This window comes from Geospiza fortis, unplaced genomic scaffold (genome assembly GCF_000277835.1).
Source record: "Geospiza fortis unplaced genomic scaffold, GeoFor_1.0 scaffold54, whole genome shotgun sequence".
Classification (NCBI taxonomy): Eukaryota; Metazoa; Chordata; class Aves; order Passeriformes; family Thraupidae; genus Geospiza; species Geospiza fortis.
The window spans coordinates 18,641,986-18,669,697 of NW_005054301.1; the positions used below are offsets into that span (position 1 = coordinate 18,641,986).

The 27,712-nt window shown below is 42.6% G+C and overlaps 1 protein-coding gene across 1 annotated transcript in view; it reads left to right on the forward strand.

The window, feature by feature from the left end:
- Positions 1-532: 532 nt before the first annotated feature.
- The window catches only part of PAPLN (papilin, proteoglycan like sulfated glycoprotein), a 50,293-nt gene continuing 23,113 nt past the window's right edge, over positions 533-27,712 (forward strand). Inside the window, exons 1-10 of the mRNA XM_031065458.1 lie at positions 533-852; positions 12,583-12,645; positions 21,298-21,413; positions 22,760-22,820; positions 23,072-23,174; positions 24,043-24,173; positions 24,496-24,619; positions 25,336-25,416; positions 26,361-26,533; positions 27,076-27,199. Coding sequence (XP_030921318.1) covers positions 844-852; positions 12,583-12,645; positions 21,298-21,413; positions 22,760-22,820; positions 23,072-23,174; positions 24,043-24,173; positions 24,496-24,619; positions 25,336-25,416; positions 26,361-26,533; positions 27,076-27,199 — 985 coding nt within the window. The 5' untranslated portion in view covers positions 533-843. The remainder of the gene's footprint in view (positions 853-12,582; positions 12,646-21,297; positions 21,414-22,759; positions 22,821-23,071; positions 23,175-24,042; positions 24,174-24,495; positions 24,620-25,335; positions 25,417-26,360; positions 26,534-27,075; positions 27,200-27,712) is intronic.

The following is a 27,712-nucleotide window of genomic DNA, read 5'->3' on the forward strand; positions in this document are numbered from 1 at the left end:
CATAAGTTGTTATGCAATGTTTTCTCTAGTATCCACATGACTAAAATCACAAGTTTTTCCTTGTAATGCATCCAAGTAGATTCCTTTTCCTTTAACAGTTTTTATGTTGTTAATTTGTTCCTTCACAGGAGTTTTCAGGGTGTTTCTGAATTGCATGGCATTTGTTAGAGGAAAAAAAATAGAGAAACCTGTGTTTCCATTGTCTTTGATTATATTCAGGTCTGTATCCAAATTACTGCTGATTTCAGCTTTTAAGGGTCTGCTTAACTTTGCCTAGACCCAAATCTAGCTGTGAATTGTATTTAAGTTCAAAGTTTCTTTTGTCAAAAACTTATTTGTGAACTGTGATTCAGGCTGTAGTTTTAAAGGAAATGTGAAGTTAAATATTTTTTTTTCAAAGTTAAGAACTTACTGAAAATGAATACTGAAGGGATCTGTGGATAGCTGTCTCTCTTTTGATATGATGCCTACAGCTAAAATAAAACTAGTTACAAAGGGCTCCACCCCTGCAACAACTTTAGGCACAGTTTGGAGCTCATGTGTGTGCTCACACACGGACTACAGAAGCTACAGAAACAATTCCATGGCAGGCGTGCCTGTGTGCATGCTTACGGCGCTGGCTCCTCGAAGCAAAAGTGAAAATTCTTGAGAAGAAACTGAGAGGCTGAAGGGGTTAAATGAAACACAACTCTGCTTTTCCTGTGCAGTAAGGATTAGTAACCAAACAGAAGCAGGGGAGAGGAGCACTGAAGTGCCACTGTTTCAACAAGAACGATTGGAAAGTGGGTTCTGGAGCTTGAGTGCAGAGTGTGTCCAACTTTTGTGCTCACCTGTCACAGGCACATGCAGAAGGTAGGAGCTGGCTTTGTGTTCTGGGCTGTCTCCTTATCCCTCTACCTGGATATCTATTCTCTAATAGTCATTTCAGTGCTGTTCCTGTGCTTTAAACTATTTTTCATTTCCCACCTTTTTTTCTTTCCTTTCAGTTAAAAGAGTACAGGGGAGAGGAGAGACCAGAGTCTTTATGACTGCAGAATTTTATTTCTCAGAAAGGAGGGAAGAAGATGCTCCATGAGTTTGGTGAACACGCGTACCTTTGGCACGCAGTTAATCCCGGTGGGACTTCCAGCCCTGTTCCTGACCCGGCTGGGGGGAGCAGGAGGTGCCCGGGCGGTGCCAGGGTGACAGGATGCGACAGGATGTGGGGATGCGAGCCCGCCGGGGTCACACACACGCTCCCTTAGCACGGGCAGCGAGGCAAAAGGCAGCGGGGCTATTGACGGCAGAAACGGAGCTCTGGCACGCAGGATCAAAGCCTGCCTGGGCGCTACGGCTCCTGCAGCCCCCGGCTGTCAGCCCTGCAGAGCTCCGCTCCTGCTCGGGGGCCAGCAGGTGCTGAGGGCAGGCTGTGGCCCCGCGTCACCCCGTGCTGCCTCAGCGGCGTGAGGGGAGCCGGGAGGGAGGCCCGGCCAGACCATGCCGCCGGAGCCACCAGACCTGTCTGTGAAAGGGGACCGGGTCTCATCCCTGAGGGAGTCTGAGGTGTGAGGCAGGCCAAGGTGGCAGCTCCAGGGATGCAGAGACCTGTCCTGGCACGGAGGTAATGGTCTGGAAGCGATGTGGGAGGGCAGGAGGTTTGCCTGGTGCGCTGGGTGCTCCTTGTGAGTGGGTGGTCAGGTGCAAGTAGAGGAGCGGGTGATTTGAAACTGAGTTTCAAAGCTTTGATGAAGGAAATATTAGCTTTGAATGGAGTCCCTAGGACTAGGAATAGCTAGTATTAGTACAGGAGCTTAGGAAGATGGTGTGCTTCTTTAGGTCTCCCTGTAGAGACCTTAAAATGAGTTTGCAAACGCCTTTGTTTGTTACTTTGTAAAGTGTCTACACAAACACACGTTTACCCTTTCTACATTGTACTTATGAGGCCTTTCAACCGCTCCTTTGTAAACTGGCCTGCAGCTTACACTTTTTTTATCCTGGCTTCCCAGAGATGTACCACACACTTTAATGCCAGAGCATTCCCAGTCTCTGCAGCCATGAAAAGCAATTCTTTCCCAGGTGCAGTGTGAGGATGGGCCAATGTGCTACACAGCCATGTGTGTGCTGGGCAGCCTTACTCTGGGCTTCCAGGACAGATGCTGTACCCTTACAGGGAGGGGAGCAAAGGGAGGTGTTTGTGATGGGCAACAAGGGTGGATAAAGTCACCGAGTGTCTTTGATAAGGCACTAACTTAAACTAATATTTGCTCATGTCAGTGAATTAATTGATTGGTAAAATGAAAAAAAATTTAAAACAGAGCAAATTTTCTATCTCTGTAAGCTTTGTGCTTTTTTTTCTGTCCAGTGTGAGATAACTTAGACTTGTATTTTGGGTCTATTTTTAGGTTCTTATACAGTGTGAAGTGTCCTGAAACCTTAGAGGTGTTTGGTTTTGAAATATTTTTCTCCATGAGTTTAAGCGCTTGATGGCAGCCCAGAAATGCTGGGCTTGGGATAGTTTATTTGTAGCATTTGCCTATTCCAAATCTGATTGCTAGTAAACAATCCATTCTGAATGTAGTATTTGATCGAAGATATGTGATGAGTGATTTGAGGTGATTTTCAAGCAAGGATGTAGAGCTTTGTTTCCTGGTCTCTGTATGTATTTACATTTAAAAGAATATTAGGCAAAAACCAAAATTGTCTCAATTTTAAGGGAAAGTAGCCATCACTGTGTAAAGAACTTAGGGAATGGATGATCGCAAATGTTGCTGTTCAGTAAGTGCAGTAACTTCTGATGCAGACCACTTCCCTTTGGCTTTGGGACGGGCTCTCAGATCCAGCTGCTTACCAGCTTGGTAAAGCAGAGAGCAGGTAGATCCCACCTAATCTAGCTGCTTCAGGGATTAATTGCTTCTCAAATTAGGCATCAAAATTCTTTTGGTGTCTAGGTGTATGGCCATGTCCAGACTTGTTAAAAGGGTTGAGAAAACTGGAAAGCATCTATGTTGTTGCAACTGGTTTTCTTGGTATCTCCTTTTGAGTCAAAGGTGCAAAGTTTATTCTTTTTGTCCTGTTGAATAGGAAACTCAAAAAGGAAAAAAAAAAAAAAGAAAAAAAAAAGAAATGAACCTGATCTTGATTGTGGACTCTTTCTTCTGAATAGAGAGTAAATAAGGCAAAATACTGTTCTGTGCCTCAGGACATGTAGATCTTAGGCTACCAGAAGGCTTTCTGTTTGTTCAGTGGGGACCTTAAACATTAATAAGAGGTTCACCATTTTGTTCATTCATGTATGTACCTAGTGACTTATAATTCGCAGCAAACAAACAGCTTTTTTTGTAGGAGGATAGGAGCTCTGTTTTGTAGGATAACAGCACCTAGAAAACACAGGATGCAATTACAGCACTTCTCACAATTAGCATTACGGGCTCATCATCAGCTGAATGAAGGGGAAGTGTTTTCCCAGTGGCATATTGATGCTCAGTAAGCACCAGAGGAAATAGGTTGCTTTGCTCTTTGGTCTGTGGGAAGGATGATGCAGAAGTGCTGTGAGCCCTGCAGTGTACCTGGCACAGCTGCTGAGCCCAGACAGTGACAGATGATTGCTTGGATTCAGAACAGTCATTTGCAGTTATGCCCACTGTATGATGGACTTGTCAAAAGGACTTATTTCTCTCAGAATGATGCTCTGCTGGATACAGCTTCACAGGCTCATTTTTCAGCACTCCTGGATCTGAACTGTGATTTGTTGTGGTCCAGTCTTGTCTTGGACAATGAATAATAAGGGTTGCTAGGTATTTGGGAAGGGACTTTAACATAAAAATACTTGAGTGGGTGCCTACTCATATGCATAGCCTATGATCAAATCATTTGTTTATGCTTTCTCACACAGTAACAAGCTCACCTTCCTGACATGCAGATGTGATGTATAGAAAACAAGTGCCATTCACAGATTGTTTATTTCTCTGCCTAGCCCTTAAAGCAGTAATTGGAGGCTCTGGTTTGGGCATCTGTGGGAGAAACCAGCTTCAGAGCAGAGAACAAATTTATTTTTAGATCACACTGTTGTCATTTCACTGTGATCACACCGTTGAGCATGTGCTTCCTTTGAGAGCTCTCCAGGCACTGCAGTGTGATCACACCCTCCTAAGATCATTTTTTATGAAGTTAATTTTTAGTGACAGATGAAAGATGCTAGGGCCAGTATTCTCAGAGACAGCAGCCCCAATTCCACTAGCACATATTCTCCCTCCTAAATTTGTTAATCTAAAGTTCTGGTTTAGGTTGTGATTTTGTTCCATTTTTGTTTCTTTTAGTTCACCTCATGTTACTCATCTTTCTCTTGCACAGTAATGTTAGCAAGCCCACAGATTTCTCTGGGGGAATTTCTGCCTCATACCGCTGAAGGTGTGTCTGCATCACAGTCTGTAGGAGCAATTCCTTAGGGAAGAGATGTACCTGTACAAGTGTGGTGTGTTTGGTGTGCTTGGCATGTTTACATATACATATATATATAACTGAGTTAGCTTTAAATGAAAAATACTATCTTGGCTTCCAGAAACAATGTAGAGGCAGCAGCAATCAAAACCCACAAGAGGTTCAGGGTAAATAGTCTTGTGTTTCCCTGTCTATTATTAGTCCCCCAGAAAATTTATTTAAAGGTTTTACAGGTGTTCCCTGTGCATATATACTACAAGCATACTGTTGAATGTAGTGCTAACATCCTCTCAGTGAACAGAGATATGAATCTTGCAAAGAGAGGCAGAGAAAAATTTACATGGTTTTAAAATCTCCTCTTGAAATAACACTCTATTTTTATTTTTAACCCATTGCACAGCACAGAAATTACTGTGTTTATATTTAGGATGGAATAAACTTAAATAAATTTGAAGCAATCTTCTAGCATGAAAATCCTTTATTTTCCTAAAGAATTCTCAACATTTTGAATTGTAAGAGTTTAGTGTCAGCTGGGTAACATGCTCAGGTGGGGGTTGGGAAGTGAAGTCCCTCCCACTGTAAATGAAGAGCACGTTTGAGACCACCTGTGGAAACTGAATAGGCACAGGTCTGTGGGGCCTGATGAGATGCATGCCAGGGTCCTGAGGGAACTGACTGATGTGGTTGTCAAGCCACTCTCCATGATATTTGAAAAGTCATGGCAGTCGGGCAAACTCCCCAGTGACTGGACAAAGGGAAACATTTTTCCTGTTTTTAAAAACAGGATAAAGGAAGGCCCAGGGAACTAAACACTAGTGAACCTCCCCTCTGTGCCTGGTGCACAGAGGGGAGGTTGTGGAGCAGATCCTCCTGGACACAGTGCGGAAACATGAAAGACAAGGAGGTAATGCAAGATAGGCCAGCATGGCTTCACTAAAGAGCAAATCCTGCCTGCCCACCCTGGTGCCCTTCTGTGGTGGAGTGACTGCAGTGGTTGACAAGGGAAGACTGACTGATGTCAGCTACCTAGAATTCTGTAAGGCTTTTGATGTGGTCCCATATGAAGAACTTGGCAGTTCTCCTGGATGAAAAGCTGGAGATGAACTGCCAGGATGTGCTCACAGCCCAGAAAACCAACCACATCCTGGGCTGCATCCAGAGCAGCATGGCCAGCAGGGGAAGGGAGGAGAGTCTCCTGTTCTGCCCTTGTGAGAACCCACCTGGAATAATGTGTCCAGGTCTGGGCACCATAAGAAAGACATGGAGCTGCTGGAGTGGGTCCATAGGAGGCCACAAGATGCTCAGAGGGCTGGAGCACCTCTTCTGTGAAGAAAGGCTGAGAGCTGGTGTTGTTCAGCCTGGAGAAGAGAAGGTTCTAGAGAGACCTTATTGCTGCCTTCTGGTATTGAAAGCGGACTTAAAAAAAAGATGGTGAGTCACTTTTTATGTCGGTGGGTAGTGATAGCACAAGCGGTAATGGTTCTAAACTAAAAGCGGGGAGATTTAGACTAGATATTAGGAGGAAAATCTTTATTCATAAAGTGGTAAGGCACTAAACAGGTTGGCCAGTAAAACTGGGAATGCCCCATCCTTGGAAGTGTTCAAGGCCAGGTCAGATTGGGCTTTGAACAACCTGCTCTAGTGGAGATGTCCCTGGCCATGGCAGGGGGGTTGAACTAAATGATCTTTAAGGTTCCTTCCAACCCAATCCATTCTATTATTTATAAACAGCACCAGTGCTCAGTGTCATGTGATATTTCAGGTCAGGATAAATAACTCATAGAAGTGAAGCTTAAGCTGTGACAGGACAGTAGTAAATGCAAACGATTGTTAGCCATTCCTCTTCAATTATGCTGGTGTTTGGAGTATTATATCCTTGTCATGTATTTTCCACAGGCAGTGTGTGGCTTCTTTTAGCAGTGTCTAAATCAGTCTGTGTGCTTGTCATTATCCCTACATGCTCCCAGATTTAATTAACAGCTAAGCACAGTGAGACTACCAAAATAGAAGTCAGAATCCTATCTTTACTCCTTATAATAAATCTCTCGCTGCAAACCTAATAGTGGGAGGTTAGTTGCATAAAATTGAATCTGAGCTGATATTAATAGGTAGACAGAAAATTGCCCTCATGAAATACTGTATTAGCTCCTGCAAAGGGCTGGCATAGTGATTACATTTGCTTGGAAGATGGTGCTTCACTGACCCAAGCCTGAGATACATCATTGTGGATTTTGGAGAGCCAGAAAGAGGCAGGTCTGCATCTTCCCCACCCACTGATAGGGTATGGTGTGAGGCCTTACTAGAATCTCTGTGTGTTGATCTTGCTTTTGAGCCTAATGATTTTTCAGCTACTGTTTTGTGTGATTTCAGTATCCAGACATTGCTGGGGCTTCCCCAGGTGTTGCTGAACTTTCTTTTACTGTACATGTCCTCTGTAAAAAAATATTGTCAGTCTTTGTCAGCCACATGAAGTGATGGCCTGGTGCAGATTCATGTTTAGGAATCAGCCTGAAGGCTGAGTTGAAAGCCATTGATAGAGCAGGCTCAAGGATGCTTCTGTGTTACCACTACTCAGTTCTCCAGCCAGCTGGTACTCTGCTGCTGTGCTTGTTAGTAAGTTTTTCAAACTTTTTTTTTTTATTTAACAAGGTGAATTTTAAAGATATTTTAGCTGAAAGTTTGTCTTCCATAATATGCATAACATGGCTGAAAGTGTATCCCAGTGGGATTACTTTCTTGATGAGGATTCTTCAACTTCTAACATGTATTTAGAATGAATTATTAAATATGGACACCAATGGTAAAGACACCACCATAAAACTTATGCTCAGACAACATGTGTTTTCTTTGTTTTCTCTCCTTTCCCAGTAAGCCCTTTCAGCCAGACCTGTGTTTGCACTCATTTATAAACATTTATCCTTTGCTTTGTACACAAGCAGCTCTTCATGGATATGGTTCATGGCATGGTCAAGACAAAGGAAGTTCATCATCCTTCTGTTTTAATGGGCACATAGACATTATTTGGCTTGTCTGCCCTAACCCAAAGGACATAAGACACACAATTTTCTTTGAAAATCTGTCCAAAAAAGGGATGATTTACTGTGTTTGGGGAAGAAAACAGGCATATTAAGAAGTATCTTGAATGTGATACCATCTGCCTAAAGTGGTGATTTGTTTCCTGGTTCCTCTAGGCCGTGTGATGCGGTCCTTGTGCTCTCCTCACTCAGCTCACATCCTAAGCAAAGGGACTTTTTTCTATACCTTGACCCCTGTTCCACGGAGCCCCTTTGTCTCCCCACCTTCATCTTAGCTTCTTTTTCTGTGTGTATCTTTTTCCTTTTTAATTCTTCCAGCAAAAACTTAAAATGTGCTTCTCAGTTGTCAAAGCAAACAAAAGCAAGCTGGAACAAAGATATGCTGGATGGTTTTTAGAGCAAAGTAAAATCATAATGTTTTTAGAAAATGTAGTGAATCTAAAAGCTCAAAGACTGCTCTCAGTCAATGACTCAAAAATTTCTGTCAGTGAATAATAGGATGATGATATGTTGCCCATTCTGGCTTCCCACCTCCTTCAACCAAATTTCTAAAAATAAAACATCAAAGTGAAATCTGATGTCTTAAAGGGGAGTGAGTGGAGGAAAGGGAAGGAATTTCTGAAAACCTGTGAGTAGTGGGATCCCTGTGGCAACACCTGGTTTTGTGCTGAATGTGCCAAACTTTACAATAAGCCTTTTCTGTTTATATTGCAGCAGGTAAATATTTATTGCCAGAGTGGCCAACCTGTATCTCAGAAGCTGTGCATGCAAAGGAAGCTTCTGTGTCAGGGTTACTTCAAACTGAGTAATTCAAATTCCCAAAAGGGAAATGAAATTACTTGTAAGGACCTGCCAAAGTCAGTAGTGCTGGGTGGCTTTGCCACTTACCTGCATGTCCAGCTAAATCTCATCTAGATTACACAAGGAGGAACCCTGAAGGGGTCTTTTTGCCTTCTGCCTACGAACCACTCCTAGAACAATCCCTGACTCACACATATGATCACACATGTCATATGTGTTTTTGGGCAAAGATGATTTAGAAATGTGGTTCACGGGCCAAAGAAGGCTGATCTGTCCTGTGTGCTAAACAGAGAGTAACACTGGCTGTCCAATTATTTTCAAAAAGAATAGAGAAAACCTGATACATGTGTGAGCAATGGAACTCATGAAACTTGTTTTATTCTGACTTTGTGATCTGATTCTGTAGTGCCTAAACAGCTTAAGTTCTTGCTTACACAAGGCTAAGTTATTCATAACATTACTTTTAAGTTTGGATTTCCTTCCTGTTGAAAAGAAAAAGTAATCAACTAAATAGATTAAAAGTTCAACACATCTCTTCATCCTGGTCAGTATCTTTTCCCTCAAAATGTAATTTTATTGCTTTTGAGACCCTGAAATTAGACAACTGATTCAAAGTTATTTTTTCATATATACACATATTTTTTCATATATACACAGGCAATGTATATATGTTTCCCCAAGAACATGGATGTTAAGAGGTTGTTTGAAAAAGTGGCCAAGTTTAAGTAAGCAATTTTATTTGTGCATTGGAAGGCAGGATTTACACACATAAAGTAAATATAGGAGTCATTAGAACTGTCCTTGACTCTAAAACATACTCCTGGTCTTCATGAAAATTTGACTGATCTTGCTAAGCCTGCCTGGCCCTAGATAAGAGTTTCAAACTAAATTTTTACAGCAGCTCACTGCTGGCTCCACTATAGAGCAGTCTCCAAGTCTGCTCACCTGTCTTTTCTAGAACTTCTGTTTGTAAAGGCAGAAGGTTCTTTCCTAAGTTCAGTGTTAAGCCCTGAAATAAGGGTGCTTATCCCAGTTTCCAGTGGTAATGGTGTTCTTGTGTTCTGTTCAGTTAGGAAACTCCAGTTATCTCCTCTGTGGTCCTCTCACCCTCCTGTTTTGGAATTGAAGGTTCCTGAGCTGTTAAAGTTAGATCCCAGTTTAAATTTCTCCCAGTGTTTGGAGAAGCTTGGGTCAGCATCTCCTCGAGAAAACAGTCCAGAGCTCAACTCTGAAGTTAATTCTTTTTGACCAAGCTCACAGATGGCTGGAACCACTCCCCACTTCAAGCCTTTTATTCACCTCACCTGAGCACTTAATGCCAGATGTGACTGCCTAGACAATTTGAATCTCTTCTGGTGTATGGGCAGAGGTTTCAGCTTGGCACACCTCTATTTCTGGTTAAAGATTTTGCTTGTTCCTTTCTTGTTGTGAACTCATAAACCCTCCCCCTGAGATAACTTCCTATTTTAGCACTATGGCAGGAATTCTTCCTTGTGAGCTTTCCAGCAGCTGTTCCATAGCTTGAGCATAAAGTCACCATTTCCCCTCAGGCTCTGCTGCTGTTTCTGGGTGGAGGAGGGGTGGAGATGCTGTTCTAGCACACAGTGGGAAAAGGGAGCTGGGGAGGGTTGAAGAAAACTGGAAAGGGGCAGGAGGCTCAGGGAGCAGCAGCTGCTGTTGTAACAAGTGAAAGAACTGCAAAACACTGTCCTTTTCATTCCTTCCCCTGCATACCCAGCCTGCAGTGAGAAGAATGGTGAGCAAGCAGAATAAACATATGCTGCTGTACCCCAGGTCCTACAAGGACTTAAAAGGCCTTGAAATCCAGAAACAGAACTTGACCCTTTCTTTAAGGTTTCAGACGGATTCTTCAATCCCATCTATTGTGGTTGAAACTAAGGTGAAAGGAATCAATGCTGAATCCTTCATCTGAGGAAGCTTTTAAAATAACAAGTTTGTTGATGCTCAGTAATCAAATACAGGATCTCTTTTTCCAGTGGGGAATTTCACAGGATACAGATGGTCCTGTTCTTTCTTCTGCCAATCCTTCCAGGAATCTCTTGACCAGTTTAATAGGTCTGGATGGTCTAAATATTTTAATGCTAAATTTGGGACATATGATAGCAATTTACATGCAAGTGCAATGGCACAAAAGTACAAACAAGCATCAGAGCTGTAACCTCTTGCTGCTTTGGGGCACAGGGTTGCCCCATACATTGAGTTCTGACTCTACTTGTCTCCTCAGAGAATCTTTTTCTGCTGCCTGGCTGAAAACATCCAAGATTCTAACTACCTGGAGAATGGTAGCACTGCTAGCCCTGGTAACCTGCTCCTCTAGCCTCTTATCCAGGAGCCTAATGCGGTTTGGTCCCAGCTCCCTGTCTGCCTCTTGGCTCAGTTGGTAGAAAGAGCTGAGCAGACAGTTCATTAGCAGCAGAACAAGGATTTGATTTTCAAGGCCATATCTGTGGACCTAAGAGGTGGCTGGAAATGGAATATGCGAGAGAGGAGTGCTGGCGAAAAGATGATTTTTTTTTCCCTCCTGGTAGTAGGAATAGGAGCTGATCTCAAATATTTACCTCTGATGGCAACACCATTCAAGGAAGATGCTGCTTTCACAGTGCCTTTTCCTAACACATCTCATAGCAAAAGGGTGTCTTCTTGCCTGTGTTTCCTCTGAGAAAGGTTAGGATGCTTGGTACAGTTGTGACAGAGATCCAGCCTGACCTGGTCATTGGCCTCTACAGCACAGAGAGCATTCTTTACATCTTCTGAAGGTATCCCCAGGTTGTTTCTTCCTTTATTTGAATAGGAAGAGTAGTAGTAGTACCTGTGGGTGATGGAGGATACACAGTCTTCCCTCAGTTTCCTAAGAATGACTAAACCAAAATTAATGATAGTCTTTTCATATTAAAAAACTCCTATATATTCATTTTCTTATGAATCTTATGACTGGCTCTCAGTGTTTAGGGAGAGAAGTTTATAAGTGGTTTTTTTCTCAATTCCATTTTCCCTGCTCATTACTATTTTGTACACAGACAGGTGCAATTGATTTTTTTTTTTTGTAGCTTTTACATCTGAAAGATAAAGTATTTAGGAACAAACTCTTTATTCTCAGCATGGTGAATGTTGGCAGTGTTAAAATCCATGGTATATACGGACTTGGAGAATTGTAATGGAATCTGTTCATTGAGGCCTAAGACTATAAGAAAAATGGTTGCCCATCATAAAGTAACCTGAAATACTCAAATACCAGATCAACTAAATTTCATTTTGGGTATTTCTTGGTTCTGATGTCATATCCTCATGCAACAATGATTTTTTATCAATGTTAACATTGTTAATAGTGATACACATTCTGTATTTTATCTGAATTTAATAGGCCAGGCTAAAGGAGCTATATATGAAGTTTTAATGTTAATACAGATATTGTTACAGGGACTGATTAAATAACCATTTCTTCTTTGATACTTTTGTGCACTGTGAAACAAAAATTTCTCCTTTTACCTTTCCTTTTCCAAGTTAGAAAGAAGCCTAAACTAGATAAAACTGTGGCAGGAGTATCTAGTCTCTCTTTTTTTTTTTCCTGGGCTTAACTGGTCTCAAGGTCATGAGAAAATGGTGGTGAGAAAGAATCAGTCTGTAGAGGCTGAAGTGTCCCTGTCACAGCTGTGAGCTCTGGTGAGTGGTGGTTGGTGTCACTGCAACTCAAAAGAGGAAGGATTAAGCAGCAACAGGGAATGTACCAACAAAGTTTTGTGGTCCCAAGTGTGGACAATGCCCCAAATTTAGGAACTGTTGTGTGCTGCCATACCAGCCTACATGACTTGATCTCCTTTCTAGCTCTGCAGAGGGGATGTAACTGCTCATGGTGGAATCTAGCTGTCCATGAAGAATTATTGCATTTTAAACAAGCACACCACACAAGATGAATGGAGACTACAGAAATGTTAACTGTGGACTTTTTTACCTTGGGTTGGTTGAAGCCATTGCAATCCTCAAGTATTTTATCAGGTATATACGTAAAGGGGTGGGAGGGCAGACATGCAACAGCATGCACCTTCCACTGTGCCTGGGGATGGTGTTCTCATAACACCAGAGGAAAGTTCAGGGAATTAAGCACTCTCAGTAATTATATCTTGGCTTTATGTGCAGGGTGTTTTCAGTCTTTGCAGATGCCTTCATCTCTCCAGGGAGTTTAGTGGTAAAACTGCTTTTCTTCTCTCCTCTTAATTTTACTTCCACTTCCATTTTTACTTCATGGTATTGTAGCTTTTCCACCAAACAGCAAAGAAGCAAGCAATCTTGAGTAATTTTTCTGTTCCCACAGGCAGAGATGAAGAACCTGTTCCTTCTGCTCATGCTAGCAACAATGTCACCTTCTGCATTTTCAGTAAGTAAATGCTCTTCTGAGCACTGTTACAAGAAATGAAAGATACTTCTGTTAAGAACTGTCAACATCTGTAACTCAAGTGCTTTGTAGAAAGTATTTCTGAAAGAGCTAATATGTTCAAGTCATCAGGCCTATTGTGGCACATCTTATGAAAAGTCTAGCATGGCAATTAAATAATCGAATTCTGGTAGTGCCTTTGGTTTTAAGGATGTTATCTGCAAAGCAGTAATTACTGTCTTCTGCTTCAAAGCTAGAGAGAGTTATCACTTGAAATAAAGAGAATGGATTTTTGGTTAGTTCACTATTCTCTTTTCTTTGGTCTTATGTTACAGTGTGAAGCAGTGTCCTGTCTTGGCTTTCCCACTTCCCCTGTCCCCTCTCCCTGCCTCCTGCTGAGAGCTGTCCATCAATCTCAGAAAGTCAGCAAGGCCGTCGTCTGATAGGTCAAGTTCAAAAGATGCCTCTCAGCCCTGGGGACAATTGGGCCATCCAGGTGTCATTTGTCTCCTGAGCCCCCCCGCGCTACCTGGTTGGTAGCTCACCTACCCCTTCCCCTCCCCCTTGCCCTGAGCTTAAAAAGACACAGGACCATGCGGTCGGTATCCGGTCAGCGTTGTCGCTACATTCAGAGGCCTGCGTGCCCAGGAATAAACTCTGGACTATGACCCCCTAGCCGGATCCATCTCCTTTTTTCCTCTTCGCCTCGCCTAAAGCTTCTTCCTCAGAGGTCCAGCCTGAGTTCTGTTGCCTGGACTTGTTCCAAGAGCCTAGCTGCCGCATACAACTAACCAAAGGTATCTCTGGGGTGTAACACCACGGCTGCCGCCTTTGGTCAGGCAGCGAGGGCCAGACAAGCCCAGGCACGTTCAACCCGGTAATATTGGGATTATATTCCAATAGTCTTAGAAGTATTAGCCATGTGGTTTAGCTTTGCTGGGAGAGGTTACTTTATGGTAAGCCAATGTGATATTATCAGAGAAAGAATGCAGCAATTACGAACTGTTCCTTTCTGAGTGAGAAGCAGGATCTTTCTGAAGTAAATGCAGCTTGAAAACAGTTTGCCTGACTTGAAGTTAAACTTTATTAGTGAGTTGGTCATCTAAGGTAAAAGATGACCTACAGAGTAGAGTGGAAGTATTAACAAAGGAAGACATTACATGGTTGTTAGGTGTAAGGAAAAGAGAGTGGGGGAAAAAAGAGGCAATTATCACTTGGAGTAAGTGTTTTGCTTTCTAGGCCACCTTTGAAGATCAGGGATGAGAGACCAGAAATCAAGCCGAGTTTGTTCATTTCCCTTGCAGATGGAAATTTGCTTAAATGAGTGCCTGCTGTCTCAAAACTAATAAAAAAATCACACTGTATGTTAAAAAACAAGAAATTGAATTTATTCTATTCAGTTCATCTGTTCACCTGCCTATCTCCAATTTGGAGATATTGGTGATTTTTTTGGGAAGGGATATCACTGAAATACCCTGAGACTGTGAAGGCTGACATTTCTCTGTAGCATTAGACTCTACCTCCTGCATGCAATCAATAGTTCCTCTTGAAGCCATGCTGAATGAAAGGAGAAATTTTTCTTGGCCACCACTTAAGTTCAGTCTGTCAGTTTCCCTGACATACTGCATCTGTCCAAGTCATACATTTCCTCTGAACACTGTTTCTTTATATGGATCTGCATTTCTAGGTGGAAATGCTGGTTTTTAATTTATTCTGAATAACTCAACATTGTTATCATTTAAAGTGCTAATCTATTGAATAAACTTTTATGTGCCTTACCCAGCTTTAACAAAGGGCAGAAGGTGCACAAGGACATAAAAGTTAAAGTCATACAGAAACAGTAAAAATTACTGTGAGTGCAGAGAAAGAAGAGATTTTACTGTTATTCCTATGGAGGGAAAGGGAGAAAACATGAACAAGAACAATTTTACCAGGTAGAACCAGTTTGTTTTGGCCTATAACCTGTCTACAGCTATGTCACAAACATGTGTCTAGAAAAAAAACATTAAAAGATAGGCAAATAAAATTTCCCCCAATACACTTCCAGTTTATGAACCCTTTGAGCTTGAGATATCTCTGTCTCTCTTCCCTGAATTTGGTCAATGCTTCCTTGAAGCCATAATATCAAGATCCTGCTCTTGAGAGCTAAATATCAGCTACAATGTAATGATTTATTAATTAATAATTAATAAAAAATAGCAAATTGGGACAGGATTTGTGTTTCCTCTGTGTCACTTAAGTTGCCTACATTAAATCTCCACTGTCATTTTAGTGATAAATTGCTAATACTATAATGCTTTCCCGTGGTTCTTTGCAGTAAGTCTCTGGTTTTCTGTTGTCCTTTATTACCCTATATTACCCTTATCATCTGCTTTCATTACTTCTGTGGTTTTGGCATAGCTCATAAATGTGCTGAGGTATTCGGGTTCCTTATGGAATTCTGCTGCTAATGTCAGTTCTTGCAGTGGGTGGAGATTTTATTCCTGCTTTTGTCTTTGGACCACCTGCTCATCATCCATTGAAGAATTGTACTTCTGGCTGCTTAACTTCCTTCAGAGCTTCAGATGAAGGATTTTTTGGAGGTGTTGTGCTAAATCTGAGTGTATCTGGCAGGTTACCTTTGTTGACATATTTGTGAATTGAAGAACTGCAATATTCTTAGAAGAATTTGCCTTTAAAAGTCCTACTGACTTTTCCCCAAACATACTGTATTTATGCAGGTGCCTGCTAGCTCTGTTCTTTGTTATAACTTCTATTAATTTATCAGCTGACATCAGTTTTATGCTCTGTGAATGTACAGTTCCATGGGTTCCCCTGGGATCATTTTGTAAACTGGTGTCAGATTTTCCACTTTCCAATAATCACACGTTGAAGCGGATTTAGCTGAGAGGGTTGTCTGCTAGTATGTAACAGTTTATCCATTTCAACCTTGAGTTCCTGTTAGGCCCCTTGGATAAACAACTTCTAGTGACCTCATACTGTGTGTTTTGTCCACTTTTCCAAATAAGTTTGGGGTCATAAAGTTTACTCACAATCATCCTCTTTGTAGAGTTTTCTGAATGTGCTCCATTTCCTCCACAAGGATTCCAAGAATTAATTTGACTTTTCTGCAATGGCTGCGTCTTTTTAAATTCCCTTCTCATCTCCAGGCCACCCAGAGTTTCTGGAAGCCTTTCCATTTCTGAAGAGCAACTGGTACCTGCTCTGCCTGCTGCCCCATGGGGCAGCACGTCCCTGGCTGTGCAGTGCACCAGGCATGCACCATGTCTTCCCCAGCTGACAGAAAATCTGTGGCTGTGGAAGGAGCTAGCTGTAGGGTGGGACAGCCCAGAGAGAGGTAGCACAGTGAGGAGTGTTGAAGAGTTGAACAGGGAACATGGAAAAGAGCTGGGAACCACGAGGGAGAGGGTTCAGTGATGTAGGGAGAATCTGTTTTGAGAAAATGAAGGTGTCGGGGAACTGCTGTATTTTACTGGATTTGTTAGAGGGCATATGCTAACGAGCCATGGCTAGGGTGAGAGTGGAATGAAAGAAGATGTACACAGTGAGTGTAAACCACAAGCCATCAAAGCCAACAAAGCCTGGGTTTTTTTCCTCATCTTCGTAGAGCAGCTTGTCTTAATAAGATACTCACTTCTTCTGCATCACTTTGTATTTTGCTTCCTGCTGTCACCATCTTGTTCACTTTCATTCTTGTTTTTCTAGTTTTACTCAAATACAATTCTTTGATTGCTTATTCATTATTCATAGAAATGGTACTTGGCATTATTCACCTTCAAAGCTCTTCGCAAGCCTGCTGTGTCTCAGCCAAGATCAATGGTTAAGACAGAATTATTAAAAAAATGCTTTGCTGATGTGGTTTGGATTAATTAGCTCATTTTTGGTAGCATTTTTGGCTAATATCCTAGCTGGTTGCAGATGGAGTTATCTAGAAAATGCATATTGGCATAGCAGCAGATATCTAAATTACAAACATGTAACATATACTGAATGTTTTCAACTCCCTTTCAATTAAGTTTGAGGGTTGGATACTACATGTCATGCAGAGTTTAGCTATGTGAAAATATATTTTTGGTGGTCATTGTTGTAGTACTGGGTAATTCTTCTGGATATAGAAGGAAGAAGGAAATGGTTCGTATACCAAAGAGCACATGGCCTAAGGACACAGTCCGTGTGGGTTATTTTGTTAGGGCTCTGAGGGCACTACTAGGCTTTACAGACCCTGACTGGACTCTCTACACCCAGCCCACTGCCCAGGACACCCTTGTAGGCTCCTGGGACTGCTGGCTCCTGCCCCAGTGAGGATCTGCACAACTCTGCCTGGCCAGCCATGGACCCTCATGAGTCAGGCCCACCTGCAGTCCCAGCTCCCAGCCTGGTTTCAGGTGGAGGTGCCCAATTCCCTGGGTTGGGGCTGCTCCCTAGCCCACTGTGCTGGGAGAGTCTCCCACTACTGGCCCACAGTGAGCAGCCAATCTCTGGGACATCTTGAAACTTTTCTTTCTTTTTCCCTTTCTGTTATAAACTTTTCTCCGTTCAATTAACTTCTCCCTAAGCACTTATTATTCAGTGTTAACGAAGCCACATTTTTTCACTGGAGACTTCTTACTTGCCGAGACTTTGGCAATGAAACCATTACAGAAGTGATAGTGGTGATAGTTTTCGTTTGGAAAGTATTTGGTTTTCACCCTTCTCTCCTACGTCATGTTTCCTAAATGATGCTACAGTTCAGGGTGCGCCAAAATAAACATTAACTGTATTTCAGAAACTATAAACACCAGAAAGTAGATATTTATCAAATAAAATGACCCAGTGTTATTTCAAAAATATTAAGAAAGGTTAAAGAGAGAGAGTCTGATTTTGACTGTAGTTTTATGCCATGGAAACACTACATAACTGTAACACCACATTACTCATTTTATCCTTGTGAGCAATATCTGTTTTCAGTGGGTAACAGCTGGACAGGACCTTGTTGTCAGCCTCTGTTTCTCACCACCTTCTCCCTGTTGGTGCTGACATTTATGTCTGATTCCAATGGAACCTAGTAAGCAAGTGAAACAGCCCCAGAAGTCACAGTAAAGACACTTCAGTGTCCAAAACAATGCTTCAGTTGCATCTCAATAGGCCAAAGCTGTGCAACCTTCTGGGCATAGTGTGGTTATCAGTAACAGTATGTGTGCAACAGGATGTTTTGTTCCTGCTCATCAGTCTGGAAAAGCAGCACCAAAAAAACACCACAAAATAATTCAGGGTGGCTATCTCTGAGTCCTGAAAGGTGCCCAAGGAGCAAGGGGTAAGAACTTACCTGGGATATAGGTTGTTTGGATGTGTGACTGCAGAACTTCACTGCTCACTTGGGATTGTATAGTTAATTGATGTTTTCTTTGATAGCTTGCTGGTATTTGAGTTGCAACAAGGCACTAGGAAATTGTTCCCACTGAATCACTTCTCCACAGTTGGTGATATGAACTTTGTGGATCGCTGCATGCCTGCAATCCATTTGTCTGGGAAGCACAGCCCTCTTCCCATTTATAGTTTTCTATCCATCTCACCAAACTGACTGGAAAGTCTTTCAAGGACCCCTTTTAAAGTGCTCTTACATAGTGCAAGCATTTTCTGTTTTTCTGAGTCAAGTCCCATTCATAGCTTCTCTTCCAGCGCATGTGTCATACACAAAAATAAACATTACATGGTATATAATAAGCTATCTAGGACACTTTTCCAGAATTCTTTTGTTTGCCTGTGATGCATACTGGAATTGTCTTTGCAGATGAGGTCTGGAGGTCTAATGACTCAGAGGCATAGCTCTTTACTTGCTGATGATATCAGATACAGTTGGCCTGGTAACAGCAGATGCTGCAACTACATCAGCAGTTCATCTGTCTAGGAACTGATGAAAGCAATGCAGTGTTCATAGATGAAATCCCTGGCCTTCTAAACTTGTATACCACAGCAGCCTGTATGTGAATGAGCCCTGAGAGTCCGCAGTGCCAGGGTCATGGGCAATATCAATATTCTCAGAAAAGATGCATTGCTGGTGTCTCAACTGGTGATAAAACTGGACAGAGCAGTTGGGCACTAACTGTCTGCTCTTTGGGGAGTTTTTAGAGGTCAGGAAAGATGGTTGTATGCATTTTCTCACTTCTCTTGAAACATTAAAATATATACTTTATGCAGATAAAGAAACTGCATTCTTGTATGAATGTCAGGCTGAAGCAAGAGAAGAATGGAACCGAATGAATTTGTAACAGTGATGAAGATTGTAGATTTTTCAATCTGAAATCCATGAGGGAATGGAATTTAGTTGTCCTGGCTGACATGAGATAAAAGCACTCCAGAGTCTGAAGAGAGCAGAAAGAGGCTTTTGGAACAGAAACTGGCTGACAGCATCTAAAAATGTCCTGTTATCAGGTTATGTAATAATATATTTATTATTTATTATAAACATGCAGCTTTGTCTGCCTACACATGTGCAGTTACTAAAGTAATGAGGACTGTACACAGATTTCCAAATATGGAAGTTGGGCCCCTATTAAAATCTTTCTCTGACACTGTACAGCTTTGGGAGGATTCTTTTGTCTGATGCTCCTTTTAGGGTGTACATAAATGGAGTGATACTGAGAAAAATTCTTGTTCCTGCACTCTGTGGATGCATAAGCCTTACAACAAAGAGTCCCTGCAGATTTTACTCTCTATAGAAGGAATAAATAATGCTAGTTCTGTAGGAGGGATATTGGAATATTTATCAGGGTGGTTGTGTGTATGTCAAGGAAGCGCTTTCTATCCTAATTGCCTTCCAGTAATCTGCCTTTCAAATGCTCTTCCTTTGGATTTTTATCTACATGTTTCCTTCTCCCTTATGCTGACTGAAAGGTCCCTTGTTTCCAGGGTGAGCTAATACTGCACCTAAATCAGTCAGTTGATACAGAGGAATAAGACTGCCGAGAAAGAGTGGTAGCGTATTTTATTCTTTTGAGGGTGAGGGAGGAGGGATTACAGGGGGAGGAATTAGGTGTCTGAAAGAAAAACTTGGGAAAATAAGATTGCTGAAAAAGCCTTGCTGAAAGCTAAAACACTATTGTTGGGATTATGCCCAGAAAGGCAAATGAGAATGCAGAAGACAAACAGTGACCTGAATATCTGGAGTGAAAGAGTGGGAGAAGGGTTTGGCACAGGATCAGGGAGATGTTGACTTGGCCAAGAGGAGGTATGTAGAAGCGGCTGTAACCTGGGCAGTGCCGCTGAACAAGCAGGATGAAGACAAACAGAGTTAGTCTGGACCAGAGGTATTAGAAAAAATTGTGTGAAGAAAAGTAAGTAGCTGTTTCACTTTAGAGAAATACAGGTAGTAATTTGGGGTGAATCTACAGCTAGACAGTTGTGGGTAATTTCGTAGTAAACGCATAGATACAATTGGCTAATATTTCTGACTGTTGCTCTGCCAGCAGCAGGGAATTATTTCTTTTAAAAAGGGTGAAGTAAAGAAACAAGACTAACTTGGACATACAGTAAGGCAGAGAGTGTGTGTGAAAAACTATAAAGCCTGTCTAAATGACAAGGGAGGATTAACCCATGCATCTTGCCTGAGTTGGACTCACTGGACGATTTATTAGACTAGCTCCTATTTCTAGCAGAGGTTTGGATGTTTGTGTGTGGAGGTGAGTTAGATCACATCACAATAATTTTTTACCTTTTTTTTCTCTGCCTGCCCATTCTTCACTACAGCTAATGTCTCAGTGCCTAAATGGCCTGCACTACCTTCTCAGAGGTACAATTGTATACATAAACTGCCCTTCAGTTTGCAGCTGCCCAGCAAACCCTGTTTTTACAGTGTCCCTCACCGGGTAACCCTGCACTTACCTTCTTTTTTCAAACAGAATTAATCCTACTGCATCTTGCAAATATTTTTTTTTTCCTTAAGATATTGCCATTCTTCCCACTAACCACACGTGTCCTGCTGTATGTGGATCCCATCAGCTTGCAGAATGCCTTTTTGTTCTGAAAATATGATATTTCATACATTTCCAAGACAATGTATTTTGGTTGGTTCCATCCCATTTGTAAATTTCTGTCTATATTATCATAGTTATTTCTCTTAATGTCAGTAATCCAACTTTCTAAATACTAAATTAATAAGGGTTTTGCTAATGATGGCCCAGACCTTGACACTGTCATTGGACACTCTTGGGTAAGGGGAATGAAGCTCCATATATGGAATGCTGTTGCAGTAAAAAGTGTGTTCTGGGGTATTTCTTTCTGCTTCCTTTACTTCTCTTAAGTATTGGACTTAGAGCCAAGGATTTGGGTTTAAGTGGTTGTATTGATCTGGTGTGGAGTGACAGTGCTCAGAGTCCCTGAAGTAATGATTTGCCTTTGCTGCCTTGCTGAGAGGAAGATGTTATCTTCTTTTAGATCGTTATTCAAAAGCGCTGAAATTCTATGGATAGACAAACAGTGGCAGTTAAGAGAGATTATGAAGCTGGATGTGCTATGTGGCTTCAGCAGGCTTCAGTGTGCTACTTTTCATGTTAGGAATACAGCACAGCAAGACAGCATTTTTTTGCAAGGGAACACATAGGATCTCTGCTTAATTTTCTTTTTTTTTCCCTGTGTTGCCATGTCTTTTTGCTATGTCTGTGGGGTTTTTATTCCCAGGGCCGCCGGATGAAAAGGCAGGTTGATGTCTGGGGGAGCTGGAGTGAATGGAGCAAGTGCAGTCGGAGCTGTGGCGGCGGAGTCAGCTTTCGGCAGCGGCACTGCTATTCCCAAAGGTGAGGGCTAACCTCTTTATTTTTTTTTTTCTTTTCTTTAAATGTGTTGTACTGTTAGTGAGCTCCTGCAGTTATGTTCCAATATACATCCAGAAAAAAAAGACTTAGTGTTTGATCCCAGGGGAATGAGTCCACTTGGAGATGAAGCTCAGTTTCAGTCTTGTCACTGCTGTTTTGAGTAGTGCTCTCTTCAACACGTGCTTGCTTTGGCTCCTTTGACAGAGCACAGCAGTTTCTCTGTGAGATCTGAGGCTGTGCAATCAGGGGATTGGCATGGTAGCAGCTGCTCAATCAGATCTAGTGTGGCAAGCCCTGAGGGAGATGGAAAACAGGCCAGAGCAGTTGGTTTCTCTCCTGAGAGCTGGTAACAGCACTGAGGTTTCCTCAGGTTTATGATTCCTAGGATGGTATATTGCCCCAGAAGAAATGGAAGAGTGAATTTGGCTCAAGCAGTGTTAGCACGGTGCCACCTCGTTTGCAGCTGGGTTAGCTGCATCCTAATGAGGATGATGGCTGGTACTGCACCTGTTGGGAATGATGGACTGTAGAGATCCTGTTGGGGATGAAAACAAAGCAAAGGAGGAAAAAAAAAAGCCAGACTCTCAATAATATCCTGAAAAAAAACAGCCTCTCTCTGTTTAGAGAAACGAGAGGAGGTTTTGTATTAGCAGAAGCCAGAGTTATGAAGCTGCTGCTTCCCACAGAGAATAAAGAAAGGTCTCTTTTGAAGGCTGCCCATTATGGTTTATACCTGCCAGAATCCCTGAAGGCTTATCTCTCCATTTTAGGAACGCTGAAGTGTTAGGCATTGATTGGTTTTTTAGATTAATCTCCTCCATAATTGCTACTCTCCACAATTCTCAGCCGGGGTCATTTGACTGGACTGAAGGTATTGCACACTTTCCATAGGCATGTTTCGCCCTTCCTAATAAGAGACCTATTGGACACAAAAAAATCAAGATAAATGATGAGCAAAGATATTCTGAATTGGCCACTATCCTCGTGCTGCTTATAACATATTTCTCTTTTTTGTATGGAAAACTGGACCCTTTGCTGGTGGACGATGGACTAAAATCTCAGCTTCCATTATTTAGTTGAAACATGACCCTGAAGAGCTGTACTGCAGTGTCTCATTCATGCCAGAACACAAACTGTAGCATAAAATGCCACAAGAAAATGCCAGCTTGCTTTAATGGTGAAGAAGTGCATTTTAGTTATTTTGCTGTTTCAGGGAACTCTGTGAGGGTGATATGCTTGGTGTGAAGGTGATTTGTAACATCTGCTATGAGATGACTTTTTGCATGTGTATTCTTCAGAGAACTCCATGTGTTTTTTCTCTCTTCCAGGACAGAAGGTCCTTCCAGTTGTGTTGGACCAACACGAAGCTATCGGTCATGTAATGTTCAGGTATGGTGCTCTGGTTGTAGTTTTTCTTGCCTGTTGCTCCTTTTCCCCAGACAAACATCATTCTTGTTCAGAAATAAGATGTGATTATTAGTTCCTGTTTCTCTGATGTTACTAGTGGATGCAGTTCATTAACAGTATCCATTCAAAAGTATATTGAAATTATGCCCCAGTTTGAAGGGGCATTTTTTTGTACACTTTATTTTCCTCCTTTTTTATAATACTCCAATACAAACACTTTCTCTTCCAAACAGAGCTGCCCAGAAGGTTCCCGGGATTTCCGGGCAGAGCAGTGTGCAGAGTTTGATGGGACAGAATTCCAAGGCAAGAAATATAAGTGGCTTCCATATTATGGAGGTAATGATAAACATGTGATAAACTAGCTATCAACAATATGTTTTGAAGCGACTGTAATGTTTTTTACTGTAGTATCCTTGCAGGGTACTTCTTCAGTTGGAGTGGGGGGCAGGAGTTGACATGGAAAAAAATCCTTTTGCCAGCAGCAAAGCATTGCTGTCCTAAAGACACTGGATGTATGGGCCAAGAGACAGCATTGCAGCAATATGTACTTGTTTCTTGTAACAGCCATTCCTTCAGAAACATTGCTCAAGGAAATCTGGAACTGGTTGCACCTAGGTTCCAAAGTATTAGAGGAGCAGAAGTTCCGCTGTATTCTCCAACACAGTCAAAAGAATATTAGCAGGGCACAAGAGAAGCAAGTGTATGTAATTAATGAGTGCTTTAGAAAATACATCTCTTTCATCAGCCCATGCTTCCTTGAGGAACCAGCTCAGAAGGCGGGTGTGGGAAGCAGGGGTCCTTGCTCTGAGCTTTGATATGGTATCATTCACAGCTGGTTAACAAATTATGAGGGATTTTAAGATAGATTTAAACGTGTTTTTTGTTGCTTGTTAAAATAACCGTTCTGTATGAGCACTTGTTCTCGTTCTAGAAAGCCCTGTACTCCAAGGGAGTATAAGAGCAATCCTACTAAGGAATAACCAAATATCCACTTAGACCAATGTCCCTCGAGGAAATATTTGTGTACAGTGAGATTTTACTAGAGTATTTTTCCAGCCTCCAGCAGTTTGTGACCCAGAAATTCATTCAATATCTGCCACTTAGTATCAGTAGACCCCTCTGTTTCTGCTCCTGTGATCTAGAACTAGGCTCCTGATGCAGTATCAAGCTATTATATAATGTTTCTTTTTTTTTCTCCTGCCAGCACCTAATAAGTGTGAGTTAAACTGTATTCCCAAAGGAGAAAACTTCTACTACAGGCACAAGGAAGCAGTGGTAGATGGGACTACCTGTGAACCTGGCAAGCGAGATATCTGTGTAGAGGGAGTTTGTCAGGTTAGTCATCTCAGTACTTCCTTCATTCATCATTGGGTCTGTCAGTCTTTCTGTTGTCTCCCTTTGTTCTACTTGACCTTTCATCATAGCATCAGAAAAGGTGAATCACTCAATTTCAAGGTGCTGAGGAGCATCTGGACAGCATTTATCTGGCTCTGGCTGTGAAATAGTAGATAACAGCTTTGTTGTTTTCTCTGCCCTATCCTGACTTTCCGGGCTCCCTAGATTCAGGCTTTCTCAATAGATCTGTCCAGCACTTGACCATTTTTTTCCCCCTCTGTCATCGCAGTTTACTCCTACTAATGCTTCTGTGCTCTGACAGGTCGTTGGCTGTGATAATATGCTGGAATCTGCCAAGAAGGAGGACAAGTGCCTGCAGTGTGGAGGAGATGGCAGCACCTGCTATGGTGTGAAGGGCACTTTTGATGTGGCCAGCCTCCCCAAAGGTACAGATGATCCTAGGTAGTCTGGGCAGGTGAGAAGGAGAGAGTTAAACCAAAAATCAACTGCTACAAGGGCTAGTGGGGATACCTGCTCCCATGATTGTTATAGGCATGCTTGGATGTTCACTTGAAATATCTGTACAGTGTGTGGCCTTAGCATCAGAAAAGGTACTCTTGGCCTTATTCTGGGAATCACTTTGTTAATCTGTGTCCACACTGGAGTACTCACCATGATGCTGATGTCTTTCCCCCCTCTCTCTCCAGCAGGTGCTATAAATGCACCACAATAACATCACCATACATCGCCTTTGTGAGGCTGTCCAGTGTTTTGATAGCCCTAGCAGGACATGTGCAGGGCTAGAAATGGGACTGCATCTTCTGCATTTGGCCAATTTTGAAAAATTCCAAGATGTCATAGGCACTTGTGGTCACATCTCTCTATGCTGAACTCCAGTATGATTCTTGCTGAAATTCCAAAGACTTCAAAATGTAGCAAATGGACTTTTCTGAGATGTCATTGGAATTTTTACACATGGACTGATCTGTGGATAATGTAGGGTGAGGTTATTAGCATGCAGTTAAAGTGATGGTGGAAATGTTTCATGTCACCATCAAAAAGCTCATCTAGTTGTTCAGAAGCTATGAGCACCTTTGGCACAGGGGAGTGGCTGTATGGCACCCACAGTCAGATATTGAATAATCTCCTTTTTTTTTTTCAGGTTACAATCAAATTTTTATTATCCCTGTGGGAGCCACAAGCATCCAAATTAAGGAGGTTAAGCCCAGCAGAAACTTCCTAGGTATGATTGATGTCAGAACCTCTGTATCAGTCCATTTCGATTTCAGCCATTATGCTAAAATCTGGTTTTAAAGTATGGGTTTACCTTGAGGGCTTGATATGGCAGAGTGAAAAACTGAATATCAGGATATTGAGTATCCTTGAAATGTGAGTGATGCACAACTCTGGGGTCCACATTTACTTCATTTTCTGTCCTATGAAGATCTTGCTGTTCACATTGAGACTTCCTGCCTGTAACTTACAAGGAATCTAGCTGATCTAGCCAAATTTGTCTGTGAGCTCTGTTTGCTGAATGCAAAACCTACCTACTCCTGCCATCTAGAAGTTTGGAGTGGGCATTTTTTCTCCACAGATTTCTTTGGAGCATTTGTACAGCCTCAAACTCTGGTCATTCGGCAGAGGGGAAAAAGGAGGGAGAAAAGGTCTTGCCTCGATTTCTGGGCAGGGCTGGGGAAATTCTGCTGGAATACTATTATGCTTTCTGAGTGTTCCATCACTGAGTGTTTAGGACAAATCAGTCTGGTCAGATTTTCCTTTGTAGAAAACTGGATTCAGAACACATCTTGCTTTCTGAATAGAGTATCTGATGAGCCAGATAGTGGTGTAAAGTCAGTGGGGTGTGAATCCCACATCTTAGTGGTAAGAAGGACAGAGGCTGGCATCGGCTGTGCTCCAGCAACTAACAGTGAGGAATGCAGAGGCAGAGCAGGAATATGCTGGAGGCATTTGGCTGTGCAGCAAAAGTTCTTGATCTGCAGCAAAGCTGGCAAGAACCACTGTTTGAATGTGGTTTAGCAGCTTCTGCTAAAAAAGCCATACAGGAAGGACAGCGCTGATGGAGGATGGGCGGTCAGTCTCATTCGCTTGTGACACAGTATTGAGGGGAAACAGGAGCAACCTTGTGGAGTTTTTATGATCCTTTGTCTGGCATGTGGGTTTGTCCAGCTGTCAAGAACGTGCGAGGGGAGTATTACCTGAATGGGCACTGGACGATTGACTTCAGCCAGGCACTGCAGGTGGCCAGCACGGTGCTGCACTATGACCGTGGCTCCGAGGGCGATGTAGCCCCAGAGCTCCTCCATGCCCGGGGTCCCACGACAGAACCCCTCGTCATTGAGGTGAGAGGCTGTGCCTTCCCCCGCTGACACTCTGCTCTCGCTTTGCACAGTGGGAGTACACTGGGAAAAACTGGAGACAAGATGGGGACCCCAGGAATCTTACAAGGCTGTGGGCCTTCAAGCTAGACCACAGAAATAGCACTTATTACTGCTCTGGTTCTATTGCCCAGAAATAAGCAATGTTGGTTGCCTGCCTATTCCTTTGGGCACTGACTTTAGGAGAGGCAAGAGTCAGCACCAAATGGTGTTGGGGTAGGGACAGGCTCCAGGACACTGCTTGTTATGCTGTGCTGTAGGGTGGGAAATGTACTTGCTGTGACAGGAGCAGCTGGATCTTCTAAAGCCAAGAGGGATGAATGCACCCTTCTCTGAAAAAGAATGCTCTCCAGAACATGATGAAAGGCAAGGAGAAAATCCAGTGCAGAGAATTAGTGCTTCTTGAATGCAAGAGGTGCAAGTCAGCTGGAACCCTCAGACGTGGTGGGGAAATGCTGCAAAGATGAAAAGTGTAATTTCCCTGATTTCCTCCCATGCTTTTGCAGCTCATCAGCCAGGAGCCAAACACCGGGGTACAGTATGAGTATTACTTGCCCCTGCAAGGCCAGGCCTTGGGTTACAGCTGGAGCTACAGTTCCTGGAGTGAGTGCAGCTCTGAATGTGGAGGAGGTAAGGGGAGGGGACCTGATCCCTGGTGGCTGGTGTGGGGTTTATATCTGCACCCTGCAGGCAGTGTGACAGTGTGCTGCCCTCTGCAGTGGCTTCCCAGCAGTCTCTTGCTGGAAGGCAGCACAGGGATCCACAGGGTGTTGCTAAAGTTTTGTCAAGAGAAGGGTCGTGCATGGAGTCACAACAGGATTGGCCCATGCCAACATGGGGCCCATGCCTTGTTCTTATTTTCCATTCCTTAGCCCTCAGACTTATTTCTAGGACCTGTTAAGAATCTTCATAGATGGCCTTTGTTTTGATTTGCTTCAGGTCTTCATAGTCTTTTCAACCACTTGAGAAGTCCTCTCCAGAGGGACCTGGCCTACATTAGTGAATCACATCATTCTCCTCTGCCACAGCATGGAAGACTCCCCCTCTCCAAGAGGACTGTCAGATCTCCTAGGGTGTCCCATCATATTCAGTTTACAGATTCCTCCATGAGCAACATTATGGATTTTAAGCTTAAAAGAAAAA